General features: G+C 39.6%; 2 protein-coding genes across 3 annotated transcripts in view; one reads left to right on the top strand and one right to left on the bottom strand.

The window, feature by feature from the left end:
* On the top strand, positions 1 to 27086 carry ANKDD1B (ankyrin repeat and death domain containing 1B). The gene is made up of 15 exons (XM_050329157.1): positions 1 to 92; positions 2427 to 2530; positions 4602 to 4700; positions 9937 to 10035; positions 10127 to 10231; positions 12005 to 12103; positions 13702 to 13800; positions 15675 to 15773; positions 16630 to 16728; positions 18267 to 18365; positions 20152 to 20250; positions 22541 to 22636; positions 25122 to 25320; positions 25984 to 26115; positions 26447 to 27086. Exons 1-15 carry the CDS (start codon positions 17 to 19, stop codon positions 26503 to 26505), a joined length of 1563 nt encoding a protein of 520 aa, XP_050185114.1. The 5' UTR covers positions 1 to 16; the 3' UTR covers positions 26506 to 27086.
* POC5 (POC5 centriolar protein) overlaps positions 25314 to 27771 on the bottom strand; it is a 28812-nt gene continuing 26354 nt past the window's right edge. The window contains exon 13 of one of the 2 annotated variants that reach the window (XM_050329151.1): positions 25314 to 26264. The gene's annotated coding sequence lies outside the window, so the exon portion shown is untranslated. The remainder of the gene's footprint in view (positions 26265 to 27771) is intronic. The other variant, XM_050329152.1, reaches the window with a different exon arrangement.

The raw sequence follows: 27771 nt of genomic DNA, 5'->3' as shown, positions 1-27771 counted from the left end.
GGGCCCAGGGACAGCGATGAAGGGTCTGAGCCACCTGCTCCGCGCCGAGGGGGATGCCGTGCGGGGAGCCATGGCAGCCAGCCATGAGGGCTGTGAGTCCGGGGGCTTGGAGGCGAGGCAGCCCGGGGGGCCCCTGTGCGGCGGGCACAGCCCCGTCAGGGCTGCCGGGGCGGTGGGACTCTCCCGAACCCGCTTTTTGCTTTGACCGGAGAACAAAATGAGCGGTGGGTGGTTGGAAAGGACGAGGTTAAACATGAGCTGCTTTATATGTAGTGAAAGACATCAGCAAATGTGTGGATGTGGGGTCGGAAGCTGATTTTGGCGTATTGCCTTCCAAAGGAGAAGTCCTGCAAACTGCCCAGTGCCCTGCTTCACCCCTGAACTGCTCTGGGTGGGTTCGCTGGCATCAGTCACGCCTCTGGGGCTGAGCCCCTGCCATGCGTCCCACAGCCGATCTGGGTGGGCTCCCATTTTGGGAACACGCGGAAATCAGAGGACCTTGCACTCAGCAGCACAAGTCTCAGTGATGGGCTCTCCAGCTTTCCTCCTGCACACCAGACTGCTCTGGCGTAGGCTGCAGTTAGCGAAAAGACGTGATTTGTGGAAGCTGAGCGGTAGTTGTGAAACCCTGGCTCGTCCCGGTCCTGCGGTCGAAGCGTGATAGCCAGGAACCCTTCTCCCGAGCTGTGGTTCCTGCTTCCAGGCTGGCAAAAAGGGGAGGAAAGGAAAGAAATAGATAAAATATCATTGTTGGACTCAATTGGTGGGCTTTCCTATGACCTCTTTGAATCAGAAAATTATTATTTTAGAAAAAGATTCTCATGAATTACCCTAGAAATTTTTATCTCTAGTAACAAGAAAACATAGTAAACATTGAAAAGGTTGTCAAATGATTAAATATATGACTTAATTTTTAGAAACAATACAGTAAAAATAATTTTATTGCCATTTGAATCTAAATGTTGTTATTTTTTCATTTTACCTCTTTGCAATCTTCAGCCAGCTTGAGTTCTTGTAAGTTTTTTCCATGTGCTTTTTGAGATAATTTTGGATTTCATCCTGTGGACACCATAACAGGAAATTAGAAACAGACAGTGGAGGTGGGGGAACACACACATGTAGGGATTTTCTTTGTCTATAAGTACTGAAATCTCTGCTGCACTTTTTCACTTCATTGGAGATCATCCATATTTGGGATATTACTGAAAGACAGAATGAGGCCTCTAAAATAAGACATAAATATGAAAAAAGAATTGAAGGTACCTTGCTTTCTGTTTTGAGGCCAACAAAGCAATTTACTTTTCTCCACATTTTATTTTCTAAGTTAATTTCTAACTCATTCTGTTACAGTACAACTGTGATTATTCCCCCTGAGATTATAGCCACGGGTAACATGTGAAATGCAATTAAGTGAATGCTATACTGATTTTCCTTAGTATGCTCTACAGTCATCTGCCTCAAGCTGTGTTCTTATTAGGCATTAATGAGCTTGGACATAATGCAGTAAGATGAACTTGCCTGAGAGGCCTCTAAGGAATAGTTAATTGCTGCAGTTCCTGGTTCAACAGAGTGCTGTCCTTTTTGGTAGTATCACTGGACAAGTGGCTTTCAGGCCAAAATATTCTAGACAGAAGATATCTAAGTACTTATATTACAAGTCTGATAAGCTAGGGAATTAAAGATATCTACTAACATTTTTGCAAGCAATTTAACGCTTATACTATTTTCTTCATAGTTATTAATCAAATGTTAAGGTAGAAACATGAAAAATATTCTGACCCCCAGCTAAACCAGTTACAAGATACTGGCATATTACTTTTCAAAGTTACTGAATGTGTTGTTGCAGCTACTTTAACTGACCAAACAGATGTTCATTTTTGAATTGAGATATTAGGAAAGGTCTCAGTTTAAAAGTAAATGTCACACTGTGGCCAGATTTTGAGTTCAAGTAGACACTTTTTTGTTTGTTTCTTTTTGCCCCCTGTAAAAGCCGGTTGGTTTGGTTGGATTCAGTTGTTTTGTTTTTCCAGCTATACCATACCATTTGGTTACTGCTTCACATTTTTTTTGTATTTTGGAGCCATTTCTCAAAAGAACAAAAAATAAATGCTGCAATCTGTACTATTCACTGGTATGCCTATAAAATGGGACCCATTTAGATGGCAAGAGCTTCGTATAAAAACTGTTCCCATGAGCAGTGCAAACAAAGGTAATCCATGTCCTGAAACGTCTACCTCTACTTGCACTTAAAATTTGAAACTAGCCTAGTGGAAAAGGTCCAGAAACACTCCTATGATGAGAAGCAAATTATTCTTATAACATTGAATCAGGACAAATAATAGAAAGTAAGAACAGTATCATTATCCTTTATATTGCTTGTGGCTATTTCTTTAACAATACAATTTTTTCATCATGTTTTTCCACAGTATTGCCAGATGAGAGAGAATTTCAGTATGCTGCTAAAATGAACAATTTGGAAACCATGGAAAAGCTGTTTAAAAAGAATGTTAATTTAAATGCTGTAGATACTGTGAGTATGAAGTGCCTGACAGATCACTGCTATGAAATGTGACTCCTTGGGTTCCTTGGTGGAATGCCATCATGCTGGTGTGCCCCATCAACTGCAAGGTGATGGAACTGTGGGAGTCCCCCCCTAGGACCTGATTAAGAAACATTTCACACATCCATCATGAACACTAGGATTTGTGCAGCATAACTCACAGGTTTTTGCATTAGCCACTAGTCAGGTTATCACATTGGGAACTAAGGACTTCTCAGTTGTGTCCCTACTATAATATTTCCTCAGTGTTCTTTGGTGACTAATTTCTAGAGTTCTCCATTTTTTAGAGTGAGAGGACTTTACCTCACAGTCACTTTAAGAATTAATTTTTGCCACTAAAAAATTTCAAGGGTGAAGTATTACCCTTTGGTTTGTATGGAACCATGGGAGCATTCTGTCACATCCTCTGGCTCCAGGCTGAGATCAGAGTTCAGATTTTGCCCAGAGAGATGAAAATGCTTTTATTATGCTACCTTGAACTCTAGGCCTAAAATCTGAGGATGTATACTTCACAGTAACAAAATATAGTGCTGTGTTCAACATGAGAGGTAGTTCAACAGCAGCAGAGTGGTCATGATATTAAACTGGCAGTTGTGGATAACAGCATGCCCTTAGTGGCTACATATAAATCACCTACCCATGAACATCCAAAGTTAACCATAGGTTCCGAAAAAACTTTTTCCATGACTGTGTTCATTTTCCCCCACTGGAGATTGTTGAATAGTACATGTGAATTCTCTGGTTTGTTTGTGAAAAAGAGAGGGAGAAAAAAATTTCTTTTGTGTAAACTTCTCTTGAACAGTGAGAGTGTTTGCATCAATTGCATAGTACTCCAAAAAGTCACTTAAAATAGTTCTTCCTTCCTTATTTGTTGCCAGAATTTAGGAAATTAAACTAAATACATTTCCAGTGAAGTAGTTTGAAACTTTACTCTGTCATCCTTAAATCACACTCGTATTATGAGAGAATTAGTAGCATATCTATGTGGAGGTTGTGCTGTGATTGATTCTCCTAACTGGGATGTAGCTTATACTGGCAAAGCCATTCTTTTTGTTCATGTTGATCATTCCTTCCACGGTACTCCCAAGCCAAATAAGCAAGGCTGTCAAAGGTGAGGTTTTATAGTACTGTTTCTGTGCAAGAAGTTTTTTCTGTCTTAAATACATGTTATAAATCTCACGTTTTTATATTTTTAATGCATATAGCTGAAAATTTAAACTCACACATGAGTAAGTCAGATGATCTGCAGAGAAGAATAAGAGAACAAATCAAAACCTACTTTTAAATTTAATTGGTTAAATCTCTTTACAGAGAGATGTATGGAAATCCTTGTATGGAAACTATCAGTGAATTATATTAAACCCAGTTATGCTGATTTTAACTGAAAGCAAACTGTCTCCACTGAAATTTAATTCAATTTAACAAATCCCTTTTAAATTCAGACCATTAATTATTTTACAGAACAATTAATCAAGTCTTCCTGATAAACACTGAACCTATTCACCTGTGTAAAATTACTCACTGCTGGCAAGGTAGTAACTTTCACTTATGTAGATAATGACCCAGTCTGGGAAGGTCACTTGCACTGAATGAGGGAGAACCCTTGCCATGCTTTGCAGAGATTTGGTGAAAAGGAGGATACAAAAAGCAAATCTAATTGTGTAAATCTAGTTCTCAGCTTTTCAAATCAATCCATATAATAAAATAGTAAACAAGGATGCTTCTTGTACTGCATTCATCTTCTCTAGATAGTTTGATGCTTCATCCCTCTTTGACATTTCATGGAAGGAGCAATGCTATGTAGATTAACTAAATCGTTCTGTTTTTAAAAAAAAATCTGTTGAGATCAATACCTAAATTCTATCCAGAATGGAGCAAAATTGTAGATAAAGACCTAGTGTGGCTGCTGAAGGGGAACTATGAAATAGTATATAATAACAGATACATTTGGTAACAATCGGAGAATTCTGAAATCCTGATCACCTGCGCAGGGAAATGAACTGTATTACAGACCTGACAAACAAAGCTTTGCTTATTTCAGCTGAACCGCACTGCGTTCCATTTTGCTGTTGCGGGAGGTCATGTGTCAGTGGTGGATTTTCTTCTTCATCACAAGGCTAGGCTTGACATTTCAGATCAGGTAAGCTGTTTTGCTTGTTTTGATTTGCACAGTATAGGAAAACCTTAGGGGAAAAGTAAAAGGAGATATTTATCTTCTGCTCCCGGTTGTGCACAGTTAAGTGCTTGCTGTAAAAACTCCAGTTTGTTTTAGAACTTTACACATTTATGTGAAAAAACATTGTTAGAGAAAAACATATTTTCTGGAATATTGGCTGAGTAACACTTGAGTCAGCACAAGGCAAGGGTGGCTGAAGCCACTTGTACAAATACATTCATTGTCTGTGGTAGTTATAAATTAATCACTGGCTAATTTATATGAAAGCAATCACTGAAAATAAAAATGAGTAATGGGGATCACTAGGAGCTCAGGAGGTACTCCTTGTGTTCTTTTCCTCCATTTTTATGTGAGTAGCTTAATGCAAAACTGTCAGCTACTCTGCAGCCTTCAAGACTTTAAATGTTTGTCAGTGTATGGCTGATTTGCTTGGGCCAGATGGTGATCCACAGTGCAAGATTTGAGTCAGATATTAAAACCAAATGTATGGTGTGTTATTAATAAACATGCTATTCAAACCTGGAGTTCTCCATTGAACTGAGTAATGAAAATTGATGAATTTACCTTTACCTTTTTTTTGTGCTGTTTGCTGCTTCTTATCCACCGTATGCAGCAGCGTTTAAGTTATAAATAAGATAAATGCCAGGTTGTGGAGAGTGGAGGAAGAAAGCTGCCTTGTTTTCACATTGTGTTGGAATGAAAACAAGATGAGAGAGATCTATCAGTTGCAGTTACCAGTGGCTCATGGCTTTGGAATGTTGTTGCAGTGTAGGTAAACATTGCTTTGTTAATGCTGGTTGAGTTGCTCTGAAATGTTCTCCTGAGCTGCTCTGTCAGTGAATACCTCACATACTGCTCTGAAGAAATATATCCTCCTTCTGGACCCTATCAACTCCTAAGCAGATCTTACACTGTTGTAAGCAACATTTCCCGTTTGTCTGGCAAGCTGAAAGACATGACCTGAATGGAAGTTTAAAATTAATTGTCTATGATATAAATGCTAATAGGAAAGTACTGTAAGAAGTTTTCTTCAAGTATTAGTGCTCTCTATAGAAACAGTTAAGAAATGGATCCCTGAATTGAGTATAGTGTAAATTTTATTCTGTATCTGTTGTAAATTATCTTTTACAGCAAATTATTTTTCACTAACCATCTTCCTGGTTTATTGAGGCAACAAGATGACTCAAAACATACGATTGGTCCTTTCATGACCCTGAGAGGTTGCATTGAGGCCACACTGGAATGTATAGACACTCCCACATGTTGGGTTTTCTAATAGACGTTTAAAATCTCATTCTAACTAAAGATTACCCTTAAATTATGAATTGTCTTTAATTCTTATATGTAGCTAATCATCTTTTTGAAAGACCATTGGAAACACTCCATCATAATTAGCTTACAGAGCTTAAATATTATGACATTACCTATTGTATTTGACAGTGATTCATGTACTCTCTGCCAATCAGTTTGATCTTGCAACTGATAAGAAATAGCATGAAGACACTGTGACTTGATTTCTGACATACTTTTTGTATTAATAAGCATGAAGTCTTAAGTCCTCTTAACATTGCTCAGTACAAAAAGTAAGCTGGTTAAAAATACACAGCAGCATTCTTAGCAGCAGATACATGATGCTCCCATCTCTAGACCAGAGACTTGAGGTGACTCATGGAGGTAGTTAAGAGGTTTATTGATTAAAAAACACATTTCTAAGAAACTGGCACTAAACACACCACTATTAATAGTATTATTAACTAGTATTAATAGTATTAATAATGGTATTATTAATAGTAGTATTAATCCACAGCTATACCACTCCCAAGCTGCAGTTATTGAGTTACAATTTTATTGCTTGTTACCATTTTTAGCACTGATATGCAATTACTGCATGATCTTATACTACAAAGCTGCAATTCTTGTCCTTCTGCACTTAAGGTAGAAGTTTATCTATTCTTATCCATCGTACCATCTCAGCTATTTCAGAGGTGGACCCAATGGAGAGTCCAAGGCAGTCCCTTGCTATATTGGAGGGAGCTTGGGTCTGCAGGTCATCTCATCACCCATGGCACAGGAGTCTGCAGGTCATCTCATCACCCATGGCACAGGAGTCCACAATCACAAGATTCTCCACGTTTTTAGTCTCCATATGATTTTATGCCTTATTTGCCTTTTTTTTTTTTTTTTTTTAATTTGCCTTGTCTTTTTCTTTGCCCACCTTTTCTTACTTCCTTTTGTACTTCCTTTTCTCCTCCCAGACTCCCCTGTCTCAAATACCACACAGAGAGAATCATATAAAGCGGCTGATATTGGAACCTCTAGAGATGACTTAGTCCAGCCTCCTGATTGGAGCACATTACTCAGAGCTGTGTCCAGTCAGGTGGTGATTATCTCCAAGGATGGACACTCGGTAACCTCTCCGGGCAATTCATTCCAGTGTTTGATCATTCTTAGAGTAAAAAGTTTTTTCTTATGTTGATGTGAATCTTCCTGGTCTTCAGTTTGTGACCATTGCCTCTGTCCTTGTCAATGAACACTGCTGAATCTGGATGCTTCTTTTTTACTCCCTTCCATCAGGTATTTATGCACAATGATAAGATCCACCCCAGTCTTCTTTGACTGAACAACCCCATGTTGCTAAATCTCTCCTCATATGTCCGATGTCCCTGGGGCATCTTTGGGGCCCTTTGCTGGACTCTCTGCAGTATGTCTGTGTCCCTCCTGTGCTGGGAAGTCCAGAACTGGACATGATACTACAGGTGTGGTTCACCAGTGAGTAGAGGGGAAGGATCATCACTCTTGGTCAGGTGGCTATTCCTAATGCAGCCAAGGATATAATTTGCCTTTTGTGCTGCAAGGGCACACTGCTGATTCATGTTTAACTTAGTTTCTACCAGGAGTCCCAAGTCCTTTTCTGCCAAGCTACTTTCCAGGCAGTTGTCCCCAGTCAGTACTGCTTTCTGGGTTTGCTCCTCCTCAGGTACAGGACTTTGAATTTTACCTGTAGAATTTCATTGTCTTCTTACCAGACCTTTTCTCCAGCCTGTCAAGGTTCACCTGGATGGTAGCACACCAATCTGGTCTATCAGCCATTCCTCACAATTTAATACCACCTATAAATTTGCTGCAGGTACGCTTTGCCCCATCATTTAGGTTATTAATTAAGATGTTAAACAGTGCTGGATCCAGGATCAGTGTGTGCATTTCTTGTGACTGACCTTCATCTGACTTTGTGCTGCTAATCAGAGAACATTTTGGGCCTGATAGTTCAGCTGGCTTTCAGTACACCTTGGTTTATGTGTTTGCCTACACCTGTACTTCTATTTGTCTAGAAGGATGTTATGAGGGACAGTGTCAAAACTCTTAGGAAGGTTGAGATAAACATTCACGTCTCTCCCCTCACCCACCTATCTCATTGTGTAAGGCTATCAATTCTAGTTACTTTTTCTCCTTATTCATAGTTGGGAAGGTTTTTCAGGGCAGACTTTTAAGATGCAGTCACAAATTTTGCCCAAGCCTAGATTTATCTTGTAGCCTGCACACCAAATGCATGTTCCATATTGCCCTCCACTGTTTTCCACTGCAACTTCCGCAAATACCGAAAAGACGCTGATAGGCTGTAGTATTGTGCAGAGCCTCTAGGATGATTAGAACTGCAGCACATGGGGTATGAGGAGGTGCTGAGAGAGGTGAGCCTGGTCAGCCTTGGGAGAAGAATGGTAAAGGGGGCACCTTATGGCTGTCAACAGCTACATATGGAGAGAATACAGAGAAGACAGACAGACTCTTCTCACAGGTACACAGCAACAGGACAAGAGGCACTGGACTCAAATTGCAGCATGGGAGGTCCCAGTTAGATAAAAGATGAAGAAAAAAAATCACTGTCAGGGTGGTCAAACACTGAAACAGATTTTCCGGAGAGTTTTTTAGTTTTAATCTTCAAACTATTCAAAGCTTGCCAGGCGAAGGTCCTGAGTGACCTGATCCAGTTGGACAGGCCTTGAGCAAGAGTTTGTAGCAGTAGGACCTCCAGAGGTCTCTACCATCCTGTAATGTTTTCTTATTCAATGAATATTTTGTGAGTAGTACCCTGAAGTCTCTGTCAACTCATCCTGTCACTGGTCAACACAGAGAAGAGATCAGTACCTGCCCTCCCGCTTCCCCTCAAGAGGAAGATGGGGGCTGCTATGTCTCCCCTTAGTTTCCTCTTCTCCCAGCTGAACAAGACAAGTGACCTCAACCACTCCTTGTATAACTTCCCCTTTGTATTGTGGCACCCAAAACTGCACACAAGATTCAAGATGAGGCTGCATTAGCACAGGGTAGAGTTAGTCCTTTTGTTTCTAAGAAGTTAAAAACAGGGTTCTTTTTTTAATTTTTTTTTTCCCCCTTGTAGTAGAGATGTTTTTTAGAGAATTTGACAGAAAAGAACCTTAAAAAGTCTAAATGGAAAATTATGGTGACTTATGGATATAGAGCCACTACATATCATCCCCTGAAATGTCACCCACTGCACCCATGGCTAACTATCTGCATAGTTTCTGGACAGAGAGAATAATTTGTAGGTAGTATTTAACATCCCCTCTCGCCCTCCCTGCCCTTAAAATGAGATCAGTCCTTCTCTGGAGATGCCAGACCTTCTGTCAAGAAGAGGACACACTGAACATGTTGCATTACATTTTGCTTAATCCCACTCATACTGCTAGGTGTTAATATTGCTTTTCTAAGAGCCTGCAGAGCAGAACCTACTGATACACTGAATTAATTAAAAAGATTTAAAGAAATTTGGTGTGAGGTGTTTCGATGATAGTTGTTGCAATCCACTCTGCAAGGCAGAAGTAAGTTTTAAGTCAGAGGCTGGAGGTGCTGGTTTTTTCATAGTCATTTAGGCTGGGACAGGGTGCTGCTTCAGAGGCACCCCTGCTCGGAATGAGGCCTTCTCAGAGTAGTGGTGGGTGTGTGCACAGAAGGACCCCTTTGACATGGTCTGGCTTGTAGGAGATAAGCATCACACACTCAGAGACTCCCCACTGGCCTCCACAAAGCTAAGAGTTTGTGAGCTAGGCCCCTTTCCCTCAGCCTTTATCTTCTATCTCCTGGCATGAGGCTTCTTTGCACAGCTTGCTACAGTAGCAATGTATTAAGGCAGTTAAAAAAATCCAATTCCAAACAGTAATTTCTATCTTTGTAATTTTATTTGAAGCATGGCCTGACAGTGATTCACCTCGCAGCTTGGACTGGAAATCTGGATATAATGCGAAAATTAGTTAAAGCAGGTGCTGACCAAAAGGCTAAGAATGAGGTTTGTTATGACAAATTTTTATCAACTCTAAACATGCTTGGTTTGGAAAAAAATCAAACTTGTTCTTACAGAGTCACTTATGTTTTTTCAGGAAGGAATGAATGTACTGCACTTTGCAGCTCAGAACAACAGCATTAAAATAGTTGACTATTTTCTCCAAGAGCTTCTTCTGAATGACTTAAACAAGCCTGATGGGGTACAGTGTGCTTCTTTCTGTTTATTTCTTTCATGTCATGAGGCTTTTGTTTAGGACAAAACAATCCTGACTTGGGGAAATTCAATTAATTTTAATTTATTGCTAGTTACATAAACTTTTAATTACTGACTTGAATATGGAGAAACGAGTAAAACAAACAGCCAGACAAGAACTTGGAGAGAACACCTTTTCTCCCTCTTTGATTGTCTCAATTGAACTGCAGAAACCTCTCCTCCCCTGCTTTCCTTGCTTTTTTTGCATATGATGCTCAGTCACATTGGTGAGGCAATGGGAGGCAGAGGAGGTTGGGATCAGTCCACAGTGGATTCCTTTTTTTCTGCTCTTTGTTTCTTACTCTTTTCCTCTGCTCCAGCAAGCTTCTTCCGTGGGCTGCAGTCTCCCTGCAGGTGTACCTTCTCTTGTGTCTCCTCTCTTGCATCCTCTCATGTCTCCTCCTGTTATCTCCCTTTGTGCATCCTCCCTGTAGCAGTGACCAGCCTTTCTTAAATACATTTTCACAGAGGTACCATCTGTTCCTCTGATAGCTTGAGTGCTGGCGCGTGGGGGGTCTGTTCATTCCATTGTGGAGCCAGCTGGAAAAGGCTATGAAAGGGCAGTCTCTGACCTCCCCCCACACAGCTCACCCTCACAGCCCCCTGCCCTTACCAAAACCTGCCAGTTATGGCCAGTGCCTGCATATTTCTACAAGATATAACATGAAAGTCTGTGCAGCCATTCTACAAAGGTGCATCGACTCTTCAACAGTGCCAGGACCCTGTCCTCATCAGGTTTGCTGTGTTTTTATTTTTCCTTCCCACAATGTTTGGATCTTGTTTTGAAAGCTCACTTAGCTAAGTAGGATATTTTATCTTTACGTGAGGAAAACTTATGGCCGTGAGAACAGATCTCCCTTCTTTTATTTTTTTTCCAATCTTGAATTTTATTGACTGAAAATTCTGAATTTTTTTACACATGATAAGGCTGACAAACAGAGTTAATTTAACAAAACAAACCTTTTTGTGTTAGGCCTTGGGAAAAGAAAGGTGAAGAAGTATCTTCTCTTTGTTGAGGTTATTTCATAATTCTCTATTAGTTGCCTGCATTTCTTTTTCTTAGACATTTATATAGGCCACTATCAGCTATGAGATGAGGGTGTTTTAACCAGCTGGTTAAATGCTTCATTGTCTGAACAGTGGTGTGGTTTTATGTGAAGAAAACTTTCTGCAGTTGAATTGTAAACAGTTTGAAATTTTTTTGTTAGTTTAGACACCACCCAAAATAACCCCAAAATGTGCAGCTCTAAATTCAGGCCTCCTGGATGAACCTTCTGAGATATGTTAGTTCTGGTCTGTGCTTGCAGAATTCAAATCAAATATGTTACACCATGGAAACAAATCTTGCAATTTTCTTTACTGCCTGTTTCTGAACAGACTTTTAATGACACAGTTCTTTTGATAAATGCTTTCATACTGAGAAGAATTCAGATTTAAATAGTTTGAGCATATTTTCTACTTTCTACCAATTCTAGACATTATTCATTTATTTTCTTCAGAATATGCAAGATGTATAATCTGTTTATTTACACTAACTATATATTTTTTAATTATTAATCTTCTTGTGTATATCTACTATTCTATAAATCTCCTTAGTTTTATGATACATACATTTTTATATAGGATACACATGCACACATGTATGCCATGTATCTAGTAACCAGAAGCAAGTATTTCTGCTTTCTCTAACACTATGTTTCTTTCCATAATTGTTTCCTAGAAAGGTAAAAAGCCATTTCTTTTGGCTTCTGAGAAAGGCCATGTTGACATGATAAACAATTTGATTTCTCTGAAGCTGTTCACATCTGAAAAAGATAAGGTAAAGGTTTCTTTTCCACAGAAATACAACTACCAATGTATTTATGAAAAATTATTTTGTTTCACTGTAGTTACTGCTTAACCCAAGTATGTGAATTTGTTGCATGGATATCCCAGTGCTGGTAGTGATATATAGGACCAACTACCATAAAGGTTGATGATGTTTTAGTGATTAAGGGAAGACAGTGGGATTTATGATCTGATTGCCAAGAGAGTTTATCATATACATTAATAATTTGTGCAAAGCAAGACTAGCATTTACTGTCTGTTGGGAGAAGTGGGAGAGCCTAGATGTTTAAGGTGTCAGCCTCTGTACTGGGAGATCTTATTTCCCAGTGTTTTACTCCACTCATGTGTGTCTGTGTGTCACTGCTAAGTCCTGCATGACTAATTTTTTCAATGTGTTTAAATATTTCAGGATGCAAATAAACACTTCTAGAAATTTTTCAGAAGGACCTTAACACCTCAATTTGATTGAGTTTGCTTTTGGCATTGTTTTTTAACGTATCTTAGTAATTTTTCAATGTCTGCCTTTAAATTTGTTTGCTCCTTACTTGACTGTTTCTAGAATGAGCAAGTTAGTATTTCTCTGCACCTGAGGCTTTGCAAGGAGAATTACATTAAAAATCATGAAGTGCTCAGATATTGCATTTATAGAACCATGTAAGTAAGCACCCAGGAAGTGATGCTGGTTTTTTGGTATTCTGGTAATAGTTTAAAAGCTACAGTACAACGCAGAGCTCTGCCATGCTCAGCTGTCTAACAGCAGAGGTTAAAATACATTTTTGTCCCAGACATCTAGCAGGTTAAAAGTGTAAACAGCAACTATGGGAGACAAATGCTGTGCTCCTACAAATTAGCTAAGAAGATAGGACAGAAACTCATCTTCCAGGTCACTAAATGCAATCACATTGTAACCATCATTACTAAAAAGGATTTGGATTCCCACTTTTTCCCACTCAATGCTGTTAATGAAAAGCTGTTCCAGACTCTCATTTTTCTGAGGTTTAGACTTCTTCTCCTAATTTCCCTAATTTCCAGTTTTAGAGTATTTTTAAGTAATTTTTATACCTTTTCCTATGCCAGCATTTTCTTTTAGCTCGAAACCTGCTGCTCTTGCTGAACTTGTCTTTGTTTCTATTTTCTTGCTGGAGTGGTTGGTTGCTTTTAGTTTTGTTTCTGTTTTATGTTTCTTAATTTGCTAGAGGGATATCGCATTGATGGTGTCGGAGTTTGAAGATTGCGATGTTGGCATCAAAGCCACTACAAATTTCCATGTGCTTAGCCAGGTTTTGGCCATTAATCTTTGAATCAGTGGTCTTGGGGGCTTGGTGTAGTACCCATTTTTGTGGAACTCAGGTTTTTTGCTGGTACACACTGAATTTTTCAGAAAACCAACTAGATCAGCAAGATAATGTCTGCCTCTATGTGAAAAGGCCCTCTTGCAATTAGTCTCAATCTTGGAATGTGCTGTGTGGATCTACCTCCTTCTTGTATGTAAGAGAGAGTTGTACATAAAAGACCAAAGGCTTTGTGTTGGTTTTAGTTAATGTATTTACTTTATTCTGTGTTTTAAAATATTTCCTTTTTAATTTCAAGGAGGGAAACACAGCATTACATTTAGCAGCCAAAAATGGTCACAGTGAAGTTGTAAAAATTCTGCTTGAACAGTGGGAGGAAATAAATGACCTCAATCAGGTAAGGATGCTGAAACTACTGAAAAAGATAAAATTAGAGATGTGAAAAATTGTCAAAAAAAAAAATTCAAAGGAATAGATATGGCACTGAGTGGACTTGTTAGTTCTACTCTTTTTCTAGTATCTTTACATCCTGTTTCCTTGTTCCTTGTCCAATAAATTCACCTCCATTAACTCATTCACTGTCTCTTCCCCTGTCCTCTATTCCTCACACAATGACTTCCCCTCTATTTGGCATGCCCAACTACTGGTAGAAGAAAACACAGAAGGGCCTTAACCTCCGCTTTGCTCCCTGTTGTCCAGCAGTTTTAGCCAAGGAATCCCATTCCTTTTAACATCTCACTTATAACATCTCTGGTGCTTTTCAGGCTGTTCACTGGGTCAGTTCAACTTGGCTACCAAGCACATACCATCATAGCAAAGAGGTCTCAGATTTGCACCTTGTCTATCTGAACTCAGTTGCCTGCATGAAACTGGCTCAGATGCTGCCTACCCACTTTTGGTTTCCTGGGTTAGTGTTGGTGAGGTTAGCCAACATATTCATCAATTGCATACTAGCTGTGAAGGTTGTGTGCAGCTAATGAGTTGATGCAGTCATGAGTTTAATTTTGATGCTTAAACAAGGAGTAGAGGAAGGAAGTGCACAGTAGCTGCTCATCTCAGCTTTTCTGCTTTCCAAAGGGTCCTTTGTCTTCTGTTTCTTCTGTGGGGCAGCTAGAAAAAGCTGAGCAAGGTAATTTCCTTTGTTGTGGGCTGTAATGCCCCCTGTGGGAACATACTGTGTGGCTGATGGTCTGTTCTGCTGGCCTAGTGTGTGAAATGAGCAAGGGACACCCACTCCTACCCAAGGCCCTCCTCTTCCTTAATCAGCAACAAATTTGTGGATGGGGAGGTTCTCTCTTACACAACTTGTGTGCCATTTTCAGCTATGCATGCTGAAGAGGCACACAAGCCTCCTTGAAATGTTGAGCCCTTGTGTTTCCAAGCCTTCTCTAAGAATGTTGCTTCTGCACGCAAAGCTTGTACTGCTTGTGCCCCTGCTTGCCATGGCTAATGGAGTGACTTTTGCCTCTATCTGGACATGTTCTGGGGGATATAGAAACAGATCTCTCTTTCCATATCATGAGCAAAGTACTAAAATATATTCAGTTTACCAGAATAATGGTGTCAGGATTTTAGGCGAAGTAAAAACAAGATTTATTAAAGCTTTTGTGAATGTTGAAACACTAGAGTAATTTTTATTAAACCTTTATGTATTTTAGGAGTTTAAAAGCAGGGAGTAGATCATTGTGCAGCTGATGTAAGCTATCTTAGAGACTTGTTGTGGAGACATGGAGACTTTTTTGGTGTGAGAAGATTTGAAATAAATATGAAATAAGATTATTTCTGTTAAAAAGGCTCCTTATAACTAGGACTAGGCATTTGCAATTTGTCAGAAATCCATGGCATTATACTGACAGAAGTTGGTACTTACTGTATATGTTATCATGCTGGTGGTGTTGCCTGGTGTTGAATGGCAACAACTGCTGCTCAGCATCTTTGTTTCTGTGCCTGTTTCCAGTAGTCTTCTTTGAAAAGAGCACAATTAATATTTATGAATATTAATATATGAATATTTATGAAATAGTTTTTTGTGTCATTAAATCTTACTGTACCTCTGTCCACATAAATACCATCTGTCACTGAACTGTTGGTGAGTTGCCGTATCATTCAAGTGCTAATTTAGGAGCATTCAGGTTGTGTTCTCTTGGGACCATCTCCCCTTTTCTATTGATCTGGAAGAGCCTGATTGAGCCTACCAGGCATGTTTTGTGTCAGAGTCTTATTAGTCACATGGCTTAAATGGGAACAGACATTTTCTCTCTTTTGTTCTAGAATGGAGAAACTGCATTTTACTTGTCTGTTAAAGGAGGTCATGAAAAATGTGCTGAACTATTGCTGGATGCAGGGAGCGACATCAATGTTTTAACTCAGGTATGTACACAGCACATAGATTGTGGGACATCCCAGGAAGTGGGAAGGACATTATATTCCCTTTTCTCTGTGTACTAAAAGTGTATTTGCTCTGCTTATTTTTATGATATGGGGAAAAATAATAAAATAGAATGGGGAATGTAAAAAGTATTAACAGAATAAAACTGTTGTGGAAGAACAACAGCATTAGATTTATTTGGCAGAGTCCTGTGATAGAGTTCTTTGTTTACTGTATGCCCAGTAGTACATCATATGACTAGAAAATGTAGCAAATGAGGGTAACTGAAAATCCTCTGTTTTGGCAGTGACTGATCTGATGTTCTTGTTCTCCACATCTGGTTCCTGGACTTTGGTCCAACTCACATCTGCTGAATGGCCTTGGCTTGCCTGCTGCAAGAGTTTTATGATTCCAGTAGACTGAGAGCTTGTTTGTTTATACAGAATTATTATGTAAAAACTTTCTATGGATTTATTTTTAAAGTTTGTTAATACCACAGTACCTGCTTGGTAAAGGTCTAACAGGCTAACTAACGGACTAGGACATGTATTGGCATTGTTGCTGTCCGTGGCTCAGTATAGATGACAATTGAGAAGGGCTGTCAGATACTGATGTTCTTTAGTATATTTGTTGTGATATAGTAAAAATGGGAAATTCCTTCACTATTGACAAAAGCACATCACCCTGACTGCTGATCCACTTCCTTTTGTATCATTTTATCAAAGGTGAGTTTTTTCATGGAGGGGATAATAGCACAAACTTCAATGGAAGATTATCCTATATTTGTAGCTTTCTTTAGTACTGTTTTTTTCAGCAATAAAAATGTATGTCTTTTCTGTCTATCAAAATTTTTTTCAGAACAATAGCAGTGCTTTGCAGGTTGCAATTCAGAATGGACATCTATCCTTGGTTACTTTTCTTATTGATAAGAATATTGACCTGGTTCCTAAACCTGAGGTGAGTATATTTCAGAATAACTGTTCTGCTGCTGCTCAGCCCGTCCTGTCTTTTACAGACTTCCTTGGAATACAGACAGCTCAAGGAGATTGAGTAGCTTCTTGAATTTTTTACTATACACATTAACACTTGGTTTGTGGATATTGATTAGCAACACGTATAGACCAACAGAGACGAAGTCCTGCTGCACAATTCAGGGAGTGCCTAAGCAGACTGGTGCAGCGCTGTGTAGAGATGGCCAGGCTAAGCCAAGGACAAGATGGGCAAATTACCCTGTTGAACTAAGCACTAGCAAAGCAGACCTCCCTGTGTTCTGTGGGCAAAGAGTTAACACTCATAACTAATTTCAAATAAAGATAACTAGAAGGTAAATAAACACTTCAGTGCTGTCACCCTCTGAAGGTAAATGCACCCTCAATGCCTTCAAAATCTGCATACTACCATTCTTCAGGATTTTTAAAAAAAGGGGTATTTATATTATCCAAATCTCTTCTCAGTTTAGATATTAGAGTTTTTATTACATCTGAGATTTCCTGTGAATAGGAAATTATTTTCCATTTTACAGCACAGAATGAAAATGACATCTCAGCTTCATGACTTAGGCCATGACCATTGGCCTGTTGTGGAAAGTTGTCAAGGAAGAAAAATTTATGATGTGCTGGAAATGATTTGAAGTTTGGGTAGTTGTTGTGCTCCTTGTTCTCATTGGCTTTCTGTAGGAGACACAACTCATACAATCATAATTTATATTTTGAAAACATTTCCAGCAGGGTGCTGCATAAGGGCTTCCTTTATTTTTCTGTAGCCCTGAAGAAATGGCTGCATTTTATAAAGGCACCAAACTGGTGTCTGGCACCCATGAATGGTACTGGTATGGAATTATTCTTTAGCTATATTTCACAAGAAACAGAGGAGTCACAGCTTCAACATCCAAAGTGAACTTGCCAACCTAATGATTGGATTGTGACTGGTGCTGGACCTTTGCCCAGTTATTTTAATAAATAATCACTCAAATAAAACCCCTTAATTTATTTCCAGCTGTAAATTGCTCTAAATATGACAGCAAGTCAGTTTAGTATGAAAAATATTTCCAGCAGCAATGTGTGACAAGAGTTTTTTCCTGGAAAGTAGGTTTTGACATGTTTACCAGAATAAATCTGTCTTCAGGCTATTCAACTAAGGGCAAACCTAATGTTCTGAGGGAGCCCTAACACTACCCTAATCTCTCTGCCAAGGATAGCATCATGTTCCGGGTAGGAACATTTAAGAGGAGTGCCTTGCCGTATTCCTAAGTGGTGACACACTGATGCTACTCAGCCTTTCCCGTTTTCTCAGCTGTACTTGTTTACCTGATGCTGTAGGAGCAGGCTACCGTCTCTGGTATAACTGCACATTGAGCTGTGTTTTCTGCAGTCTTGAAGCTCTGCTAGAGCATATTGCCTTTGCGATGGGTAGACTTCAATAAGAACCTCTTTCTTGTTTGAATGAACTTCTAATAATTTACCCAAGTATAATAGTTTATTATTTTCCCTCCACAGCAGAAGAATTCCCCTCTCCATTTAGCAGTCATCGGTAATAATCTACCAGTAGTAAAAAGCCTTTTGGATGCCAATCATGATATAAACTCCCTAAACAATGTAAGAAAAACTGGGAATTAACCTAACTTCATTGGTAAAGAAGAGATTAGATGGATTTTGCTTGATTTTTTTTTTTTGCCTTATGAGCTCAGGGTGCAAAAAAATAGGAAGGAAGAGGTGGTTCCCTCCTTATCTTTTTGCGTGTGTGCATATGTATTAGTCACTGGTACATGCTGTGCTAATATTGTTTGTGCAAGATAAGCACAATGCTATATACCAGGAAAATTTTGGGTTAATTTACTGTTCAAGTGTTACGGTTCATGTGCAATAGATGACAGAAATGTCTCAGTGGTATTGACCTCAGAGGGAAACCCACTGCAGTGTAGCATTTGACTGGAAAGAAGGGAATCTTTTTTTAAAGCAACCCACAGAGTGCAGTGGTTTAGATCTGTGACCAAAACAGTGCTGGTAAGACACCAGAGTTAAAACTGTTGCTGAGCAGCACAAAGGATTTCTCTGTTTCGCATTCCGTGCCCCCAGGTCAATAGACTGTGGGTGCTGAGGGAGCTGAGAGGGAACACAGCTGAGCAGAGCTCAGTGAAGTGCTGCTCCACATTACACAGCAACACACTGAATGACGAGGTCGTAGGTCTCTGTGATGCAATCAGCCAGTGTGTTCAGCTGTTAACTGAAAAGATGGTGGTTTGAGCCCACCCAGAGACAGCAACACGTTTTCCCCACCTTTGCCAGGATTCTTTAGCCTCTGCTTGGTGCCGGTGATCCAGTGGAGACCTGGCAGGTTGTTGGTGAGTTCACTGTAGGTCACATCCACTGCTAATGTGTGTCATATTTACTTTGATGCTTGATCCCTTTTTTGCTGTACAAATCCTCCTATAATTGTTAATGACTACTTTCTGCTTTTGCTGTGTTGTGTGTCACTTTGTATTTCTTTGCCTGGGAGAGTGATGATAAAAGCACTTCCCTTGTGCCTAATCTGGTATTTCTGGGCCCTAGAAATGCCACTAGCCAGGTACTCAGGGAACCATCTCATGAAGAAAATCAACAATTACACCATTTCCCTTTCCTCCTTGGAGAGGTGCTTTGTTGAAACATGAAGAAACAGCACTACCCCTTCTTATCCTCCAGGATAGGTTCTCCCCCAACTTCTTGTAACAGCTACTTGAATATCCTCATGTAATCACACTGTTCATACTAGAGTGTGTTGTGAGTGTGATTTTGATTACTGTTCATAAGGTTAAACAACTAATTGGAAATGTCACACAGGAATTCACCCAGAGGCAGTCAGTTCTCAGTGGCATTACTGAACACATTAGGAAACAGGTAGACTTCTGCTACTTATCATCATTTTGTGGCAGGGCTCGCGAAAAAGCCCGGTTGTGGATGTGCCATCATTATGTTGAAAATTATGGATGTTCAGTTCTCAAGACAATGGAATGCATTTCAGCAGGGAAGAGGTTACTTGAGAGGATAATATTAGTGTGGGTTGGCAGTTGCATGAAGCACTCTGTCCAAAACACCTTGCTTAAAGAGGGAAGAGAGAGAGAACTTGTTAGTTCACGGTACATTAGAGGGGCATTAGATCAACTTTTCTTGAGCTCTCTGGAACTTCTGTCTGGTTTTCCTACAGAGATCCCATGTGCTGTCTTGTTTACCTGAAGTAAAACAGGCAGGTAGATCACTCATAAGTTAAATTATTTCATTTTGTTCAGTGTTTTCTCACTAAGGTTACCTCTTGTTGTGAATCAATTTTAGATTCAGCCTGAGAGCATTCTGCTTCTGGGAAGGAGTTTAATGTATTGCATTTATTTGGTGTCTATAATTCCAGAGGCAGGAAACCCCTCTGCATTTGGCAGCTGATCTTGGTAATGTGGAGTTGGTGGAAGTGCTGCTTAAGGCAGGCTGTGATCTCAAGACCATGGATAAGGTAAATTGCATTCCTCACACATGCAAGGATTATGTGATTTTATTTTTTGGTTTATAACCTTCAGCCTGGAAAGACTGAGGTAGGAAGAGTAATGGCTGGAAGAAGTACAAAAGCAAAGTTGCTAGGCAAGTGCTTTTGAAAGGACAGAATATCAAACCCCATTTTTACAAATTTGCTAAATTAATGCAAGATTGAATTTCCCTTTTTTACATTGTTACCACTATTACAGATTTTCTGCATGACTGAATTGATGGATTTGATGTTTATTATGAGCAAAATCTAGCTCTTTAGCAACTTTTACAAAGTAATTTTCCCGCACAAAACTGTCCTGATGAGAAGTAAAGCTTTATGGACTAGGATTGTCTCATTTTTCCCTAGCCTGACATGAAGCTTGGGGCTCTGAGCATGGGGGTTAAAGTGTTTTGGGAGGCTGAGGTAAGATGCTGCATTGTAATTAAGCCTTTTCATTCAGAATCGTGCCTACACTTGCCAGAGAGCTGCAACTCGCATATGGGCTAACCCAGAATGAAATCTTGTCCCCTTTAGACAGCACCTTAGCCACTGGAAAATTTTCTCAACCTATTTGTATTCTAAGGACAGACACAGAAAATCACTTATTGCCTGCTATGACCTTAAGCACCTACAAGTCTTAGGATTGATAGTGCCCTGGTATTACAGCAATCTTGATGGGGTTCAGGACTTGTAATGTGAATTTGGCTCTGAACTAGTACAGGACGTGTCACCTTTCTGCATTGGTTTTATTTCTTGGAGTAGCTTTTTCCTTGCCTGTTTGCTGGATGACCCCTGAGGCCATGCCACCGCTGGGAACATGTGCAAGTACAGTCCCCTTTGAACTGAATTGGTGCTGAGATGCCAAAAATGACTAAACAGTAGACAGGAAACAGGGACGCCTGCTGCTATTGCACAGTGTTGTCCTGGCAACCCATAACCTGGCAGCAGGAGTCCTCAGTCTCCAGAGCATGTCATGCATCTGCATAAGTTGCAAGCTGTTAGAGCTCAGGAAATGCTCTCTCAGGAGCTATTCCTTCTTCCCATCTGCAGGTAAAACTGTCTTTGGTTGTGAGTGATAATGCACAGAGAGCTCCCTATGTGCAAGACTGCCATGCTGATGCCAGCAGTGCCTGCACCAGCACAGGAGGCAAGAAACACCCCCTTTACCTATCCCCTCTGCCTCCCTGTGAAATGCAGAGCACCTCTCCAGAGGTGGAACCCAAGGAGCTTTTGTGTTCTCTGGACTCTTCACAATTACAGGAAGCCTATGCCTTAAAGGTTTAATGAAATGTAAATTCATTGGCTTCCAATGTGATGCTTTTCTAAAAACAAGAATGATCTTGAGCAGACTCAGGAGCTAGAATTTGAAAAGTATATACTAGGGAACTTTATCATAGCTGGATAGTTGAAATACTTTATAATTTCATTACTGCATCTTCTAATTGAGGGGTTGGCTTCTGTTAGGTCTAGTTTTCCAGAATGCCTAACACTTGACATGTGGAGAATACCTAGCAAAATCCAAGGCAGTTACACTTGGTGCAAATCTGCGGAGAACAGACCATTGCAGAGATAACCCTTTAGAGCCACTGAGATGCCTTTACACTGAAGTGCTGATAAGCAGAAATGGGTCCAGATGGACTGAGCAGACCTCTGGAATTAAAGCAATGGCTGTTAGGAACTTTGGCTGCGTGTACTATCCATGAAGCATCACCCTATGGTTGTGATCATTTCAGCTGTCATGAGAAAAGTAATTATCTTTTCATTCTGTGAGCCAGCTTCTCTTCCCATATAAAATAAGGTACAGGTTTGCCCTTAAAGTTGACTTCTAAGTTTGCCAGCCTATCTTCTGAAATGCCAGTTTAACCATTACATGGGAATGGATTGTACTGTGATAATTTTCAACCCGAGATGCCTGGGCTTGTGTGAACTTGGAAGCAGTGACTGGATAATGCAAGCTGATGTGAAATATGCAGCAGTCTGAATGCAGGAGGTTTCTGAAACAGCTGTACCTCACCAGAAATTCTTTAAGGGGGAGTCCAGTGTGGGAAAGAAATTGACCACCTCTGGGCTGAGGCAATAGAGTTCATGCAGAGCATAGAACTTTTATTGTAACTACTCAAAAGCCATAAAATTGTAGTAAATGCCTTTTCCTGGGGAAAATGAATTTAAAAAAAAAAAAAAAAAAAAAAAAAGGATGGGACTCTGTGAACTGCTTTTGTGTTTCTTCTATGATACACTTCCCTGAGATAATTTTCTGATTCACTATCTGTACTTTCAGCATGGAAAAACTGCACTAGCTGTGGCATCAAGGAGCAATCATGCCCTCATTGTAGATATGATCATTAAAGCAGAAAGGTATTACACCATGACACAGGTAAGAGGCATCTTTCATTATACTGAAGATAGTGATAAAAGCAAGCCAATTCTGATTTTGAAGTGTCTTTTGCTTGAGGTGGTTCCTTTTGGCAGGCTGAAAGATACAGGCTTAATTCCTGACTAGCTGTTTAAAGTGTAGGCAAACCTTCACATTTTCCTGTATCGTGCTCTACACAGAGAGACAAAGGGGAGGAGGAAGATTCTAAATCAAATTCAACCTATGCCATCAGCATCGGAGCTGGGATAAGCTGGATCCATGCTGACCCCTGCATCCTTTGGTACAGCAGAATCTGTGGTTGAAAAATGGTGGAGTGTAGATGTCTGACACTCTTTTGTTACTAAGGGCTCAGCTGCTTTGGTGTTAATTATAAAATTAAATCAGTGAAATGGAAAAGAATATAGCAATAAGTGAAGGACACAGCTTAGATTGTCTGAATTTCTTACCTTCTTTCCCTAGTTGTTACTTAAATGTGGGCTGCATAGTGCTGGGCCTCCCTAAAGGGCTAAAAGTAACTGCCATACCAATCTGTGACTTCATTCTCACTCCTGCTTCCTGCCAGGCAGTGTTTTTTTCACTAAAAAGTCATCCAAGTGTATAAGCATATTGATCCTATCCCAGTGCATACACAGAATTATCTGGTTTTACCACCCCATTCCTACCCTGTGTGGCCAAATCAATGACACTTAATGTTACAGGGCTCGTAAATCACGGATATAGATTATTTATCATGAAAAGTGCCTCCCCAACACCCTGTATCATGCATATTTGATTTGCACCAGTTCAGCTGGAGTTGTCAGCGATGTTATTGTTTCTTTTGGCTTAAAAGAGAATTAGAAGTGAAGTCAGCTGTTGCCCCAGAAGACATGAAAAGTCTGAAAGTAGTAATGCTCCTAACCTCTTGGCATTGTGTACTGAATTGCCTGAAGACAAAAAAAAAGACAGTTCAGTAGATGGTTTTCTACAAGAGCACCAGAGATGTTTGGAAATACAAACATAAATGTTTGTAGCCCATTGCCTGAGGCTGAGAGCACAGCCTTTGGGAGTAACTTAGATCTTAGAGCTGTGGAATTTGATGTTGTTCAGGTGGTGTTACCACACAGGAAACTACAACATTTGGAACCGTTATTTTAAGAACTGTCTTTTTGTTACACTGAGCTGACTTATCACCTATGACAAAGCATTAGTTACAAAAGGAAATGTCATGTAGCTGTGAGGAAGGGCATGTGATACTAATGTGTGAGTGTCATCTCTCTGTTTGACATTTTTTTCTATTTACTGTTTCTACCTAACCCTTCCCTATCATTGTCCAGGCTGGATTTGAGAGCTGCTGTTACTGTCCTGTCTTGCTATTGCCTGAAAACAGAATTAGCAGCAAAGAGAAGCTGTGCTGCTGCAAACAGTTTTTTATTAGTTGCACGAGATGAATGGAATTAAATATGCATATGATAATGCTTAGTTACTGAACTGAGAAAGTTTTTTTTATTTAAGACTCTCATGAGGTATAGGAAACAATCCTGTTGTATTTTTCTGTTGAATTTAATTTGGAATGAAGCACTTTATGCTTAGCACTTTTTAATGTGGCATGCTTTCATTTCCTGTTTTGCTTAGTATCTGCTTTGTAATCCTCTATCAAATCCTGAAGACGTTATTCCCTTTGGAAATTGATTTGAGAAAGGACTAGTACCTAAACAAAATGAAATATAGAAGTAGTTTGAGCTTACCTACCTAGGAATGAGACTGTTCCTTGGGCACCACTCAGTTAGAGCTAAAATCACTGACTGACATGGTTTTTGCAAAGGCACCCAAACAAGAAGCAACCCCATCACTCCTGTTTCAGGTGAGCTACACATACAGTAGCAACATCACTTTTAATCTGGAGGGTAAAATCCATTTGGTTTTGGTTTCTATCTGGTAAAGAAACCAGATTCAGGTTCAAAATGTGTGTGTGTTTAGACATTGCTGTTTAGACACTTTGCTGAATGGGGTTCTGCATGCTGAAGCCAATGGCTCATGCTGCCAGCAAATGATCTGCAAGTCCCCACTTCAGCCATGTGAAGCTGACAGGGCAGAGGCAGGAACAGCTTGAGCAAGTGCCTCACCGAGGGTGGGTGCCTACTCTCAAAGGAAGGTCAGTGCTTTGAGAAGCAAGGGGAAAGAGAAAGAACTGTGTCTGAAACTCAACCATGTTCAAAATGTGGCATAAAGTAGGCTCACAGTAGTGCTGGCATAGTATTTGCTGTTACTTTGGTTTTGTGTATCAAATGCGGAGAAAGTGTTTTATTTTGCAATTCATTTCATAAGGCATAGCAGCAGACAAGGGAGGACTTTGTTCCGTTTCTATAAGGCATACATGGTTCCTTTACAGGCACTGAGCAAATCACCTGTCAGTAGCTACACCTGGCTGTACAGGACATTGTTCACTACTCACTAAGCAAAGGTTCCCAACTCTCTTACAAAATTTATCACCTGCTTTCTTCTTCAGACACATCCAGCTCACAATGATGATGGCTCAGACTTCAGTGTGTCCTTCAAACAAGATCATAGTACACAGACCAAGCAAATCCGTTCCTCCCTTTGGAATCTAGCATACAACCAGTTAAAACCCCGTGAATGGAAAAAATTGGCCATATTCTGGAAGTTCACAGATGAACAAATTAAAGCCATTGAAGAACAGTGGACAGGTAATAATATCTGAATGGCCAGACATAATATGTAGGCTAAAAAACTCCACAATGCAGTGTTGCTTTTTAAACTATGTGAGTATCACGCAGTGAAGGGATACAAGCCTCGTCCTTAGATCCTAGGAAGTAGTGCTGTAGAAGTACAGACCACTTCTGCTCTGCCTCCTGGCCTGAAAAAACCTTCCTGTTTGGAGATCAAAACCAGCAGCAGTGAGCAGTATGGAAGGGTCTTGCAGGTCATCCTGCCAACGAGGACCTGGGAAACCTCGTGACACAGAAAGACTGTGTTCATGCTCTGTCTGCACAGCTGCCATGAAACAGTAGTTTCTGGTTTCAGGCATCTCAAGTGCTGGTAAAACAATACTTCAACAGCACATATTATGCTTGTTGATTGTTACTCTAGGGTACATTTCCACATCTTGGGCAAAAATTAAAGGAAAAATTTATTTTAAGATGTATTAGGGTTTTTTCCTCTCTTAACAGTAGTGTTAGGATAAAACTAGATTTTTTAAAAAACTTTTGTTAGCCTCAATCTTCATTTTTCTTCTGGGTGAGAAAGGAAATAACTGAGCATGTTTTAAAACCTTTTGCAACTCTAAAAGTGCCAAAGCACAAAATACACTGTTTCCAGCATATTGAACAAGTACTTTGTGTATTGCATAGGGAAAAAAAGTTACAAGGAACATGGAAACAGAATGTTGCTCATCTGGTTACACGGCACGCTGCTGGCTCATCAGAATCCTGTCAAACATCTATATGAAGATCTGGTGGCAGCAGGATTTCAGCCTTTAGCTGGTAAGTTGACACAGAGCACATTACACGGCCTTCCGGGAGACTGCAGTGTGGTGCCGAGGTCCCCGCTGGTGCTGGGATGGTGTGAACATGGCAGGGCTGGAGGACACTCTTCCTCTCTGGGACTCTGCCCTTGCTGCAGGGTGAGGCTGCTTGAGAGAAAGCATTTAAGTGAGACTTGAGATTTCTAAAGGAAGGCAAAAATGAGCAAACTTTGCTTCCCTCCTTTGTCTTGCACACATTGTTAAATTGTAACTGGCCACCCTTCAGTTAGATTAGTTTGACCTTGTAAGAAGCAGAGCATGCCAAGCAAGTGTTTTCTTTTACTTTACAGAGAAGATCAGAGCTTCAATTAGCGCTGGCATGGACTCCAGAAAATGTGCAGTTTCATGAGTTCATCAGTAAAACATGGCATATATGGTGGAATTACATGTCAGATGGAAAATGACTTTCAAATAATCTTTTCTGGAAACAAAAACCTTTTTTTTTGAAGTTGTACAACTTTTTCTAAGCTAGAAGAACTTGCAGTCTTGAAATGTAGGTAACTTCTTTCTCAAATGCTTGCTATACAACAATTTAAGGAACTTAAGAGTGAATGGCTGACTGGTAATTTATGACTATACTGCTAAGCAAGAGCCACCCCTTGCAATTTCTACACCTCACTTAACATTGATGCACTAATTCCATATTGGAACTGCAATTTAAGCTATTTTATGTTCGAAGTGAAATGTAAATAAGATGTTTTCTACTGAAAAATTAAATTTAATAAGTAAAGATAAATTAATAAGTAAAAAATTAAATAAAATAAGTAAAAAATTTGTATAAATAAATTAACACTTCCAGAAATAGGCTGGCACGTGGCCTCGTTTGAGATTCAGCTTGACAAGTCATTCTTCTTCAGCATTTGAATTATATAGTGAAATACACAAAAATATCATGTCTAAACCCAAGTATGCTGGCTACAGAATTTTCTATCACACTGTATACATACTCCAAAAAGAACATTTGATATTTAATACTTAACACATCTATAAATTATTTACCTGTTCCTATCTTGAGTTAATATTTGGTAGTATCTTGCTGAACATATTTAAAGATTCTCTCATTTAATATATTGCTTATCTGAAAAATTATGTAAAATGTCTATCTTCTCTATAATAACACAGCAATGTTTTTATCATGTAATGGACGAATTGAATCGTCTTTTCTGTTTGCATATAATTTGCATGATTTTGGACAGAAACCTACTGCTTGTACTAAAAAGATAATCTGTATCTTTGTGAGAAATCTTACACCAAACTGCCCTCTTGTGTGCAACTTTTTTTGACGTGGCTGTGAAGCATCACAGGAGTATGAAGAACAGAGTGGTAAATCCTCAGATTATGCAATGCATCAAGTTCTGCAACATTAGCTTGGAAAATGAGAATGTTTAAGAATTTGCTGGACTCAGTACCTCACCCGGCCTAACCTGCACCCTGGGGCGTGAAGGATACCACCCTGTTGTTCTTCATCTAAGTATGCTAAGATGTAGGATATAATTAAGGTGCATATCAACTACACTTACCTGTATAAGCAACTAAAAGCATTTGTAACAAAAATAAATTTAATTTTCTCTTGAACACAGATGCTAGTATCATTGGAACTAAACAAAGAGATTCA

The sequence above is a fragment of the Myiozetetes cayanensis genome, unplaced genomic scaffold (assembly GCF_022539395.1).
Source record: "Myiozetetes cayanensis isolate MyiCay16 unplaced genomic scaffold, myiCay2020 scf4, whole genome shotgun sequence".
Taxonomy (NCBI): domain Eukaryota; kingdom Metazoa; phylum Chordata; class Aves; order Passeriformes; family Tyrannidae; genus Myiozetetes; species Myiozetetes cayanensis.
This window is presented reverse-complemented; position numbering and strand designations above follow the sequence as displayed.

What these genes read in the sequence shown, in the direction of transcription:
- ANKDD1B (XM_050329157.1), top strand. Translation starts at nt 17, where the DNA reads ATGAAGGGTCTGAGCCACCTGCTCCGCGCCGAGGGGGATGCCGTGCGG. An exon ending in ATTTAAATGCTGTAGATACT is followed by an intron (nt 2,531 to 4,601) that starts GTGAGTATGAAG and finishes TGCTTATTTCAG; the next exon opens with CTGAACCGCACTGCGTTCCA. An exon ending in AAATAAATGACCTCAATCAG is followed by an intron (nt 13,801 to 15,674) that starts GTAAGGATGCTG and finishes CTTTTGTTCTAG; the next exon opens with AATGGAGAAACTGCATTTTA.